Raw genomic sequence first — 14,301 nt, forward strand, 5'->3', positions numbered from 1 at the left:
AATTAGGTTGAATTCAGGAAGCATATAGTTGAATGGACACTGTCTTCATCTCCTGGCTGTTATGACAAATGCCTTACAATTCCCATGGATTTATCGATGGGTTCCAGAGGCTGGAAAGATGGTTTCCCCCTGGTCAGCTCTATTCTGGCTGACCAGCAATCCCTGGGTTCCCTTCCTGCCCCCGGGTGATGTCCTCTCCCTTCTCTTTGGATTTCTGTTGTCTTCCAGCTCCTCTTTGAGGCTTTCTCTGTGTCTGAATTGTTTCTGTTTATAAAGATCTCCTGTCATCTGGATTGAGACCCATGCTGGTTACACTGACCACATTTTTTTTTTTTTTTAATTTTTTTATTTTTTATTGACTTTGTAATAATATTACATTAAAAATATATATGTGAGGTCCCATTCAACCCCACCCCCCCACCCCCCCCTCTCCCCCCCCCCAACAACACTCGTTCCCATCATCATGACACATCCATTGGATTTGGTAAGTACATCTTTGGGCACCTCTGCACCTCATATACATTGGTTCACATCATGTCCCATACTCTCCTCTATTCCATCATGTAGGCCCTGTGAGGATTTACAATGTCCGGTGATTACCTCTGAAGCACCATCCAGGGCAGCTCCATGTCCCGAAGATGCCTCCACCTCTCATCTCTTCCTGCCTTTCCCCATACCCTTTGTCCATTATGTCCACTTTTCCCAATCCAATGCCACCTCTTCTATGTGGACACTGGATTGGTTGTGTCCATTGCATCTTTATGTCAAGAGGAGGCTCAGATTCCACCTGGATGCTGGATGCAATCCTCCCATTTTCAGTTGTAATCACTCTAGGCTCCATGGTGTGGTGGTTGTCCTTCTTCACCTCCATCTTAGCTGAGTGTGGTAAGTCCAATAAATCAGATTGTAGGTGCTGGAGTCTGTTGAGGCTCAGGATCTGGCTATCACATTGTCAGTCCAGAGATTCAAATCCCCTAAATATATCTTAAACCCCAACATTAACTGCACCTCCAGCACATTAGCATGAAAGTCTTATGAAGGGAGATCCCATCTGAGTCCAGATTCATCACACATAAACACCATTTCCAAAGAGGGGCCATCTGCCCTGGTAGTTAACCCCATCAGCCATGACCATAACTCCCATGGGTCTCTTTAGCCCTCAAAGGAACCAATATCTGGGGGTTGTATCTGCTTTATCTGTCTCTCTGACTCTGCTCAGTTGTGCATGAGGGCAAACCTTCTGCCAGCCTCCAGACTCTTTTTTAGAAACTCGTAGCCATATAAACTCATTTCTCCTTTCCATTTCCCCCTTACTTTAGGTCAAACAGCATTTTAAAGTCATGGTATTTTATGTAGACATGGATATTCTGCTGATCCGCATTGAACCTTCCGTATAAGGTCATTTTCCAGTTGCATCATCAGTTGGTAGTTGATAGTGGTCCCTCGTTGCCAGGGAGGCTCATCCCCGGGTGTCATGTCCCACGCTGGGGGGAAGGCATTGCATTTACATGCTGAGTTTGGCTTCGAGACTGGCCATATTTGAGTAACATGAAGGCTGACAGAAGGAAATTCCCAGGCACAAAGACACTGACCACATTTTAACGAGAAACACGTTCGAAAGGTCTCACTTAATATGGCTTCACACCAGTAGGGCTGGGATGAAGATTAAGAATGTGTTTTTGGGGGAATATAACGCAATCGAACAGAGATATTTAGCATAGGGTCTCTGATGTATGACGGCTAAAGCCTGTACTGGTTCAAATCACGCAATGTTTCTTCTTTAAAGAGATTACCACCGTCATCAGTTGATATTAATTATAAGGTGGATTAATAAAATGAAAGTGAAATTACTGATGCTTTTTTTGTAGAACTACTGCATTATATAGTTTCAGTATTTCTCTCTTTAATATAAGTGAGCCATAAAGCATGTTCTAATAAATGAGATCATTGAACAGAAGCCTTCCTACGGTACTTTGGTGGAGATACCAAAGTGGTAAGCCATATGTTCCAGGAATCTTGACTTCAAGACGAATAATTCATTCAATTAGGTTTCCTGGTGATTCCAACATTTCAAAGCTCCTATGAGGACAAAGGTAAATGTGAAATTGAATGTGGATGCTACAGACCAGATGCCGGTAACATCTGATACTTTCTGTATAATGCGGATTTTTGTGTATATTTTATAAGGCACACAAGTCGTTAAACCCATAACCAGGCATACTTTTTTGTTGGCATTATGTATATTGGGATTTTCCCTGATCACAGCAATAAGGAATTAAAAGTATAAAACTTTAGCCCTCCATACTCCATAACATCTTACATGTGCCCCTAAATTAACATTGGTTTGGTTCTGACTTCTACCTGTGAATAGGGATGCATTTAAATAATATTGAGAAACAAGTTCCTGGATTAGAAGAAGGAGATTACAACTTGGTATAGCATGGGTAGCACTGAGGAATACAATGAAAATGTGTCTGAAAGTTATCGGGACATGTCGTATTTTCATTTCTCTCTCTCTTGAAACCCACACGAAGACATCTGAAGTTCAGGGGTGAGGAGAGACAGGGTGGAAAACACTGTATATAAATATGATTGATATTTACAGGTGGAATCACTCTTCCAACAGGAAGACATTAAATGCAAGTCGGTCATTTCCAGAGCCTGGAACCTATTCTATGTCAAAGGTATGGAGAACAGTGGACTGAGAGCCGTGTGGGATTGGGGACTGCAGCCCGATAAAATGTAAATAGTTTCTTCCGTTGCTAAAATGTGGGAAAGAGGGAGGCTGGGCATTGGGGGCAGCAGGTTATTATAACAGCTATGCTTTTCAGACAGTATGTGTTTAGAGACCCCACCCCTGAGATTCTTCAGCTTGGAACAGGTTTGTTAGGCATTCCCGCATACGCAGTGGCCTTTTATCCAAAACACCGTTTTATGAAACATGTGGCAGGAATTATGGAGCACCACGTGTTTCCTTTTTCCTTTGTTAGTTACTATTTACCATGCTCCTTTGTGCATCTCTCTCTCCTTTCTGCATTGCAACCTTCATATGCCAAGTTTGATGTGCCATAGTCACACAATCAGGCGAGATGCAGGCATAGCAAGCTTTGTTAAAATGTTCTTTTTGGAATAAGAGAGACTCCAATATTTAAAGAAGCAAACGAAAGTAAAGTGAAAAAATAAGCCCAACTAAGAAATTATATATCTTTTGAAATCTTAACAGGTTCTACCAAATTTCTGAATGATCTGTTTATGAATGTTGGAGCATGCATGAAAAAATTCCTTGAATTGTAAAACTAGTAATATTCTGAAGGTGGGTTGGAATTATGGTAAATGCTTTTGTTCCTCTACATTTCTCAACATTTCTACAGGAGGCAGGATATTCCTGCAGATGTATTAGAAAACAGATGCTACGTTCTCAGGATATATTCCCTCAACACTGTGTGGGTTCAAACCTGGCTCCTTTATTTCCTGGTGGTGCAGCTTTGAGGAGTTCATCACCTGTAAAATGAGAGAAGCACGCACTACGAGTGGTGTAAGGATCAAATGAACTAATGCATTCGGCTTATTTAGAACAATGCCTGGCAATACATTTTAATTGTCATTTGAAACTTTTCGGACATGAAACTTGATTACTTCTCAGATAGCTGACTCGATACTTAGTCTCATACACTGTTAGAGAACTTTGTCTTTAAGTGATACATATTCTCATGAAGAGTTACTATTTCATTGTTACAATTTAAAACATAATTACGCCTTAAGTACTAGAAATAATACCTAAAACCCACAATACAGGCAGCCTGATATTTTATTTCTAAAGTGTGTTTAGAAGTAATCTATAAAATCAAAGGAGGGTGGTGAAATTAATATACGAGCCCACAAACACGGATTTCACAGATTTTGCACTTCAAGCATGATGATGCTTCTGATACTTGAAATTGGGCAGTCTAATTTCCCAGTTTTCATGGGAACATTTTTAAGACTGTTTCTTGAAGTTCCAGAAAGGCATCTCTCCAATTTGCTTCCTGTGTCAATGGACACACATGAGTCAAATTCCTGAGCTCGCTACCTAGGAGGCTGGGCTTAGAAGGCATTTGCTTTCAGGGCTCCTCCCAGTTTTAGATCTTGACAACTTGTCTCGGTCCCCACTGGCTCTCTGGCCAGTCCCTTTCCGAGACAATGAAACTGGTCCAAACAGTTCCCTATACATAGAGTCCATCTGTTAATTTCAGCTAGGTTTTTCTCCTGTTTGTCCACAAGTGCAAGAGCAGGCAATCTCAGCCACTTGTCTCTAGCCAAAAAAACCCAATTCTCTGTAAGTTTTCTAAGTTATTAACCTGACAGTAATTATATGGAAAAGGTATGGTGGAAAAGGTTCTTTCTCAATATATATATATTTCTTTGCATATACAATAATGGTAACCTGCATTAAAGTATCTATATACATAAGAAGAGATCAATGATAGGAACCAAATTCACTAGCTATGAGCTGCATGAAGAATTAAAATGCAGAAATCGATAGCACCTGGGAAAATCAGGTGATGGAACATTCTGTTCAAAAATAACCAAATGGGACTCATCTACTTTTCTAAAGGGTTGTGTGTCCAGTGATGTCACTGCAGACAGGCTTTGAGAGACTGGAGCTCAGGAGGGTGGGAAGCGTGGGTTTTACAGGAATTAGCAACATCAGATGATTGTCCAGGACCATCGTGCAATAAGACAAAAATCAAGACTTTGGGCAACCTCAAAAATGGTCTAACTCCCCTTCTCTTACAGTGGTTCTTCACCAATGACAACACTAGCCATGCTTTCTTCCCCTTAACTCCTGGATAAAATTATTGATACCCTGATAGTAACCAAGCCAGAATAAACTCTTGCTCCATTCAGCCCTCCCCAGATCACCCAGCGCAGGCGCAGACCCATGACCAACCCATCGGACCTCTCACAAAGTGATGCCCTTTTCCTTGTGCATGTTCTCCTTTGCTGCACCAAGCTAATAAACTCAACTTTCACTAGTTCTAGAAGAGGTAGTATAAACCCACATAACCATTTTAGGATTCTTTTTTTGCTTTCGTCCTTCACCTTCTATACCACCCCCACCCCTTTAGAGGATGACAGTATCTTCTCAAATGCATGGCACGAGTTTCCTACCTAACTGGTTTCTCTGGACGTGTGTCCTGTCTATGCAAAGCAGCCCCAGCACACCTGCTGGAATTAACAGTCAGAATCTTTGCTACTCAGTATGTGAGCAACAACATCTCCAAACCCTGAGAGCTTGTTAAAAATGCAGACTCGAGTCCACCCAATCTGAATCTCTCAACCAGATCCCCTGGTAAATCACAGGCACATGAATATTTGAGAAGCACTGCAAGAAATAAAAGATTGGCTCACACTACTTTTTTAAAAAACATTTACTGTCTCCCAATTGCCACTGGACAAGGTCCACACACCGCATCACAAGATCTGAGCCCTTTATCATCTGGCCAACCTTTCACCTTGTTCTCCACACTTTTCTCAACACCACCTTCTATTTCAGCCACAGCAAACAAACTGTGGTTTCAGTCTTCCTAAGTCTTCTCACTTCAAAGCTGTGGCTTGAGAGTCCTACTCTACCTCATCCCATCACCATTTTTTTCATCTGCATGGATGCCTACTCATTTGGGAAGAGGTAGTTCAGAGGGGGGCTTTGTACAGAAAGCTTCCCACTCCTCCCAGACCTGGTTAAGGTAATGTGACTGAGCGTCTATCATCATCGTTTCACCTGCTACCACACCGGCACCTTGTTTTTATTTTTTAATTCTCTGTCTGAGTTCCATGACCTATGATTTTTCTTTCAATTTAACTCTGGCCCCAACTCAGGACTTGAAATAGTGAAGCAGCACAATAAAGGTGTGCTTTGCTCCTTCTCGATTTAGACGTGGCGTGGACATCATCATCTCAGGGTCTGCAGGATGGAGGAATAAAATATGGATTAGAATGAACTTACTGATATTCTACTATAGAACTATTGTGACTCTAGCAATGGAGGAAATTGTATATCATTGATGTGGAGAAAGGGGGCACAGGAGTTGCTGAGGGCAGGGAGAAGGAGAAAGAGGTGTGATACAGGGGCATTTTCAGTATTTGGAGTTATTCTGAATGATATTGCAGGGACATTGTTTATATATCCTGTGTAACCTGATATAGAATGGACTGAGAGAGTGTCAACTACAATGTAAACTATAATCCAGCTGTGTAGCAGTGCTCCAAAATGTACTCATCAAATGCAATGAATGTACCACACTAATGAAAGAAGTTGTCAATGTAGGAGGAGTGGTGGGAGTGGGGTATATGGGAACCTCTTATATTTTTAATGTAACATTCTGTGTGATTTATGTATCTTTAAAAAAAATTTTAAAAAGGTGTGCTTTGAGTTACATTCTTTGATATTCATAATTGCCAAGTTTGCATTAAATGGTGAAAGCAATAAAGCGACGTTCTCCTGGGCCCTTTTTGTACTTCCAATCTCTACAAAAGGCATTTCCATTAAACAAATATATGGAGAATATCTACTGTGCACCTTATGTTCACAGAATGAGCTCAGACCAATGTCTGAAATATTTGCTTGTCATGTATGGCCTCCTGGGTTTAAGTAGCGTTTCTTGTTGTCGCTTTGTTACTCCATTAAGGCTCTCCTTTTAAAGCGTTAGAAGGATAATTATGTGAAACACCTAGAAATGAGCGGTAGTAGAAGTCCTGAGTTAAAGCACTCCACTTCAGGAAGCATCTTCTGAGGGTAAGTGTCAATATCCATGGCTTTATTCTCTGATGACAGGCCAAGAGAATTTCCCAGGTAGTAAAAATAGGCTTTAGACAGAAAGTTGACATTGTTTATAGCCAATGTCAGATGTATAATGAGCTTTTACAATCAAAAAGGCACATAAAGAAGAAAAAAGTCAACAAAATAAGACCGCCTACAAAGAAAGAATGGACGCGTAATTATTTGCACAAAGCATTAGAAAATACTGTGATATTTTATTATTAAAAATGCTGCTGAAAAGTTTATACATATGTGTCCAGCCATATATATCTTCTATCATTACTTAAGGCAAAATTAAAAACAAAATTGCAAAATAATAACCCAAGAAACCATTAAACCCTGCGTGCCTTTGAAGGTCAAGAATAAAAGCCTAGGAAAGTAATTTTTTTCTATTGTTTTTCTTTTTTTTTCTCTTTTTTTCTCTTTTTATAGATATCAAGTATATTTTATTCTCATAGAACTCTATGAAGATTCTATAACTTCTTTCCATGTAGAAATAAGATAGCATTTAAGATGTATTAAATTGCTTTTGATCATAATCCTCTGTAAAAGCTAAAGTTATTCACTTAACAGGAACTCTTTTTCCAAATGTCACAAGCCCGACGCCTTACTGTACATATTGCTAGCAGAAGACAATTGGAAATACTGAACAAATACTGAAATTCACATTACAAACATACCGAACCAAATTTAATGCCAAGCATCACTTCCTTTGTATTTTCATGGAGAGCTCATTTGCTGTGGCCCAAATGGGGTAATACATAGCTTGCAGAAATGGCCTGATAACGGCTTTAGTAAATGATGCATCAGGGATAAAATTGTATGCATGGCACAGCTAGCTATGGGGGAAATCTGTTATCTCACCTTGGGCTACGTTGGGATCATACTATTTCACATATGTATATGCAAAGACTCACTATCAAATTTAAACCAACATCGGCAATAGGCGTTATTATGTGATTTTTATGAATTTCTACAAATTCTCTTCCTCTAGAGGGAATCTTCAAAGACGCTGACTTAATTCTACAGTTTTATTTGAGGGATTCAGTATTCAAAGGTTGTTACTGAAAGGGTACAGAGAAACTGGGGGTCTCTGGCAGGTGAAGGAGTATGTAGCCACATAATAATGAAATTTAAGACTGGGTTTCTAGAATACCACAATGAAACCTAGAGACCTTATCTTCAAATATCTTTGGTAACTATTTCTTGGTGATGCAGTAATAGTTGAAAAATGAAATAATGCTTTATTTTTCTTCCACCCTTATAACACTCAAAACATTCCTCAAGGAAAATTAAAAAGGAAAATGAGAAACTGATACGCTATTGGAGGGACAAATCTCTGACCCCCAGGCTGCCAATTCAAAATGGGACAATCATTTTCATCTATTATCTCGACAGGGAAGCGATCAACACTTTCCAGAAATCCCACGCAAAGCGCATTTTACGTCATGCCTTGTGTTTTCGTCTCTCCGTAACATGCACTGAACGGTGACTGTTACGTAAATCCACACACAAAAAAAGGAATATTTTCAGACAAGCGTATGTTTTACCCCATAAATGATATAGAAAATTTAAATGAAAACCCTGCTTCCTGATAAATAAGGGCCTCGCTGCTGCGACAGAAAGGAAAGACACATGTCCTCCTTCAATCTGATTAGCAAAACTGGCAGGTTCTTCATCAGCCGAAGCCCTCCGCAGCTGCTGGGAATACAGAGCTGGATTTACGCGGCCGGGCTGAGCCAGACCAAAGGCAAGCTTTCTTTCCTCTTGGCAGGGCCCCGGGGTGGGAAGCAACCCTTCCTAAACGCATTCAAAGAACCACAACTACAGAACCAGACTTGTATTTTTTTTCCCCTGCTGTTTGCTCTGTGTGTGCGCGTCTCTAATCCAACCAGCTTTAAATATATTCCACTTTAAGGGGACCCAGCTTTGTGTCGCATCTTCACGAAGGCTCACACACAAAAATAAAAGTTTCCTAAAAACAACGGTCTCCTAAGAATGCTGTCACATGCACTTGTGCAACCCGAGAAGGGGAAAAGAGGCAGGCCACACAGATAAGTCTTTTTCCTCTGTATGACGCTACATTCTCCTACAAATGAAGTGAGTTAGAAAACCCAGGTCTTTGTTTACCACAAGTAATTAAGAAAAGCCTCCTTTGTCTGGGAGGAAACAGAGGTGATATGACTAATGTATATATATTTATATACAGACAGGGTACAATGGAACGCACAACCTTGCTAAAAGCTCTTTCAAACTGAAAACACCAATAAAAGCTTTTTTTGTTGTCCCCCCCCCCATGTGTGTTTTTAAACTCACAGCTATATACATATTTTTTTTTTTTTTACAAAGTATCTTAAATATAGTTCAGGCTGGCAAAACATCTCTTTGCACAGAACTATACGTGTTTTTACTGCATAGTCAGTTCTCCTATTTTAATAATAAAATTCTACTTTTCCTTCTCTCTGGAGTGCAGATCCGTATGCTGGGTTAAAGCCCACCGACTGGTTCTTCCTTTAAGTAGAGCCATCCATCATACGCCACATAAAGAACTTTTATTTATTTATTAACTGTAATTTTTTTTTTCTAAAAAAATGATAGCGTCCCTGGCTGAGCTCCAGAATTGTCAGCTGCGACCAGTTAGGCTGGAGCCATGCAGGTCCTTAAAATGACGAGGCCCGAGTCCCAGGAAACGTCCTCTGGAGTGATGGGGGGGGGGGGGGGTGTCTTAAAATAGTACTGGAACTGTCAATGTCTACTTTTTCACATTTCTCAGGGTCAGGAGTTGTTCTTGAAACGCTGGGGGAAAGATTCCAGAGGGAAGGGACGGGAGAGGCGCAGACGCCGTCCTTGCTCGCTCTCGCTTAGGTGAGCGTGGTGGAGAGCAGTCCTTGGCTGCACAGGTGCCTTGGCTCTTCCTTGGTGGCTTGTGAGTTGGGGGGCAGCAGAGGGAGGGGAAGGAAAGGGCAGAGCTATACCCTGGTGGTGGAGTGTCCGTGGGGTAAATTCGTACTGTTCTGCCCTCCGCTAAAGGTGTTGAAGGTGTGCAAAGGCTGCATGCCTGTCAGTGTGTTCGGGATCATGGTGATGGTGTTGGGTGTCATAAGTGGGATGTCGTCCGGGGACCGGCGCAGGGTGAGCGTGTAGTCCGGGGGGCAGGTGAGCCGCAGGGTGTCGTGGGCCTGCAGGGACTCGCACTCGCGGTCGTGCTCGAGCTGCTTCATCTGCAGCGACATCATCTCTTCGTTCTGGATGTGGGCGATGTCGTTGGTGGTGTTCCTCTGGGGGCTGGGGCGCCGGTGCGTCTCGTGGCGCCGCTTGTCCTTCTTGTAGTAGAGCGCGGCGAAGGCCAGGATGTTGAGGAAGAGGAGGGACGCGCCCACGGCGATGGTGACGCTGAGCTCGGTGGAGTAGTCCCGCTTGGTCTCGATGAGCACGGTGGTGTCCTCGGGCCCCGTTTTGTGGGGGTCCTTGGAGTGCTTGGGGTTGTTGGCCGGCGTGATGGCCGGGCGCTTGGTGGTCGGCCAGATCTTGGCGGGCGACCGCCGGGTGCCGTAGGGGAAGGACGTCATGTCTGGGGGAGGGACCTTGGTGGTCGTGGACACATACTGAAATATCTCGTTGAGGTTGTGCAGGTGGGGCACGAGTTCCAACCAGAAGGCCACCTTGGTCGCGCGGTAGTGGTCCCTCACCCTCGGCTTCAGGCCAATGTGCAGATACAGCTGGTCTTTGGGGTTGTATTTGGACCAGGCCACTTCCTCGAAGCGGTTGGGTTTCGTGTGAATGAACTTGGTATCCTGGGGGACTGGCTGGTTAGGATCACTGGGGACAGAAGAGAGAAAACAAAGAGAAGTCACACTCTTCCGCATTGGACCAGCAAAACTCTTCCTTGGATAAGGCAGGACATGGGGATCAGTTCGTGGTATATTTTTATTTAACAGCACGAGACACTCAAGCAGGAACTGACAAGTGCTGTGCTTTAATCTGAAACATGGCTACCGTTTCGCATTTTCCTTAAAATTCCCTCATCAGTATGATGGCATTTGTAAAAACAATATTTCTAAGAGTTTTGATTAAATGCATAAAATTACCTTAAATGATGGATGAAAACGGAAAACATTATGTACTGCAGGTGTAATTACTTTAGAGCTGTCAATCTCGACCAGAGGCAGTTTTGGTCTCCAGGGGATATCTGATGATATTTGGAGGCAGATTTTGTTGTCATAATTAAGTAGGGGATGCTCCTGAGATGTAGTGGGTCAAAGCCTGGGATGCTGATAAAAATCCTACAATGCAGAGGATACACACCACCACAACTAAGACGCATCTGGCCTCAAATGCCGATGGTGCTAAGGGTGAAGCACACTGATTTAGAAGCTGTTCCAAGAGCGGGCATTTGTTTCCTCACTAAAGAATTATTCTTGAAACAGATGAAAAAGTATTGCAGTTTTAATACCTGAATTATATGTAGAACAAAAAAAAAAAATACCCATGCTTTGTAATTACAAAATGATTGTAGGTAGAAATAGGCATTGTTTGTTGACTCTCTTTTTGAAAGACAAATGCCTCTATGAAAATAAGAATAAATTAAATCGTGAATGTTACTCGAAATCCATTTTCAGATCTGAGGTGGGTACAGACTAAAATGACATTCCATTAATTGTCAAAGGTTTGGGAAAACATGACATTTAGATATGGTGAGGGAAACGGACTTTGGCCCAGTGGTTAGGGCGTCCGTCTACCATATGGGAGGTCCGCGTTTCAAACCCCGGGCCTCCTTGACCCGTGTGGAGCTGGCCATGCGCAGTGCTGATGCGCGCAAGGAGTGCCGTGCCACGCAAGGGTGTCCCCCGCGTGGGGCAGCCCCACGCGCAAGGAGTGCGCCCGTGAGGAAAGCCGCCCAGCGTGAAAAGAAAGTGCAGCCTGCCCAGGAATGGCGCCACCCACACTTCCTGTGCCGCTGACGACAACAGAAGCGGACAAAGAAACAAAAGCAGACAAAGAAACAAGATGCAGCAAATAGACACCAAGAACAGACAACCAGGGGAGGGGAGGAAATTAATTAAATAAATAAATAAATCTTTAAAAAAAAAAAAAAAGATATGGTGAAATTAAAGCATTTAAGTAACACGTCATGCAATACATTGAGAGTTTATATGGCTATAAAGTATGCTTGATAACATATTATTTACAGAAATGGGCACAGGAAGAAGGGGAAGCATCAAAAATTATAGGTAATCCACATACCATGTTGAACATTCTTGTAACTGATTCTCTAAGATAATAGGCCACAATAAAAGAAGTTATCAAATTATCAATTTCCCATTTATGGTTGACAAAGTGAGCTGCAAAACAAATATCATCTTCACATCTGTTAATAAAAAACTGAGATTGTGCAGGGTACAAATGGTACCTTGTGGACAGCTCTGAACATTCATTCAATTAGCAGGAAGACGAGACATAAAGGAAGCTAAAGTTGCAACACCGTGTTCTCTAACCCTCTGCGTGTGTGCTCTAACTCCTCTCTCCTATTAATGCCTCCAGTCATTGAGTATTTGCTTACATACCAGCAAGCCTGAGGGGCAGAGCTCATGTTGTAGATCAAGACTATAACCTTTATTATAAGCCGTACAGGATTCAAATAATATACGTGACCAAGAGGTAAAACTGTCCGTCAAAGGAAGGATTTTTGCTCTCGGTCTCAGTCTACCATGATGGTGAAATGAATCGTCCTTATATATTCAGCTTTCTGCTGTGCCAGCTCCACACAGCTGAGAAATACTGAACAAATTACCCAGCCTCTCTCAGCCTCGGCTACCTCATCTATAGCTTGGATGAGAATACTGAACTTGGGGGTTACTGGAGAAGGTCAAATAATGACTCAAAATGTCTGGCTGTAGTGGACATTTGGCAAATATTAACCCCTTTTACCCAATATAGAAAGTAAAACTCCTAAAAGCTGAGAAGGGGAGAGGACTACAGAATAGAAAATAAGGGTTACTATGGAATACAAGGAAAAAATTTTACCTGTTAATTGAATACACCCAGTGGTTTCATTTTACCAATAGATTGAAAAATATAAAATGTAATATTGTAGGTCAAAATTTATTTACCTTAAATAAGTTTTGTAATTATATTTTCAGATAGAAGCATTAATACCTTTGAAAATATTTTTAAACTCAGGTGTTTTAAAAAATGTTGGATTCAATATACTCTATTTTTTTTTTAACATTCTGGTATAAAGAATTCTTACCAACTAGATCTGCTATGGAAACATTTGCCTTTGATTTTTATTGTTTTAGAAGAAACAAAAGGGAGTAAGGATTCCAACTATTTTTTTGCAGATCTGATTTTACTAAATCATATTTGAATCCATTAGACCATTTATCCAGGCATAGATTTTTAAGAAAAGAGTGTTCTGTTCATACTGAGTATTAGGTTCCTTTTGAAGGAATTCAGTGTACATTTAAAAGGTAAAGAAACACTTTTTTTTTTTGTTCTCAAAGAATAGAGCAGGGGATTTGGCAAATCCAGATAAGTAAGCTTTAGCCTGATACTGTCTACCTATTGAACTTCTTTGAGATGCACAGTCAGAATTCTAAAACTGAGATAAACTTACAGAGATCATGAAAGCCCAAATCATTTTCTCTTGTCAAACCCTCAAACAATGCTAACATCTGTAAGAGGGACACCGGTGTTTCATTTCTTGGATTTCCCTTCGGCACATGAAGTGTTTTAATTCCCCTTAGTAAAATTAAAGATTACAGCGATCAAGGATAGAAAGAAGCAGGATCAATCTTGTCTCCTTCATAAATTCAAGTCCTCTCATCCCTATTCCTTAACTCCTAATGTGGAAGTTTTCCCATGTCATATTTTATTTGAGAGGTCATCCTGGCAGTGGATAGGAAAATGCAGTTCCAAGTCTTGTGGTTTCCATTATTTTCTAGAGGCAGACAATACAATTTAAGATATCAGTAACCATTCAGATCTGCTGTTAGGTGTTGTAAGGTCCTCCGTGCACCTAAAGCAAATTGACAGTTCATTTTTTATATCCCTAGAAGACAACTGCCCTTTGCACCGGAAGCGTATGTAGTAACGCCACCAGGGGGCATGGAGCAGGCTCAGCTGAGCGTATTTATGGCCAAGAAAGTCACCTTTGAAACTAGACTTTTGCGCAAGATATTTAAGACCCTCAAGGGCCACTTATTTTTAACTTTTGTCAAAGCGTCGACAAGGTTTGAATATACGTTCATCATTGGGTACCAAGAAACTCAAAAGAAGAAATGACATATGGAGCCAACAAAATGTATACGCCTTTCTCCCCACCCACACCAAACTACCAAGGACAAAGCTGAAAAGTCAAAATGCACATTGGTTTTATTTATCTTCTGAGAATCGTCCTCCCATCCCTGAATTCCACTTGCATTTACAGCCTTCAATATGCAGTGCATCCTCTGACTGCTCGGGGTTCAGTGTGCTACCAGGGAATGCAGAGAGATGGATTT

General features: G+C 41.5%; 1 protein-coding gene across 2 annotated transcripts in view; it reads right to left on the minus strand.

The window, feature by feature from the left end:
* Window positions 1-6,994: 6,994 nt before the first annotated feature.
* LOC139436191 (neuroligin-4, X-linked) overlaps window positions 6,995-14,301 on the minus strand; it is a 353,424-nt gene continuing 346,117 nt past the window's right edge. For both annotated transcript variants that reach the window (XM_071213275.1, XM_071213274.1), the window contains one exon: window positions 6,995-10,618. In XM_071213275.1, the coding sequence (XP_071069376.1) occupies window positions 9,769-10,618 (850 nt within the window). In that variant the 3' untranslated portion in view covers window positions 6,995-9,768. The remainder of the gene's footprint in view (window positions 10,619-14,301) is intronic.

The sequence above is a fragment of the Dasypus novemcinctus genome, chromosome X (genome assembly GCF_030445035.2).
Source record: "Dasypus novemcinctus isolate mDasNov1 chromosome X, mDasNov1.1.hap2, whole genome shotgun sequence".
NCBI lineage: Eukaryota > Metazoa > Chordata > Mammalia > Cingulata > Dasypodidae > Dasypus > Dasypus novemcinctus.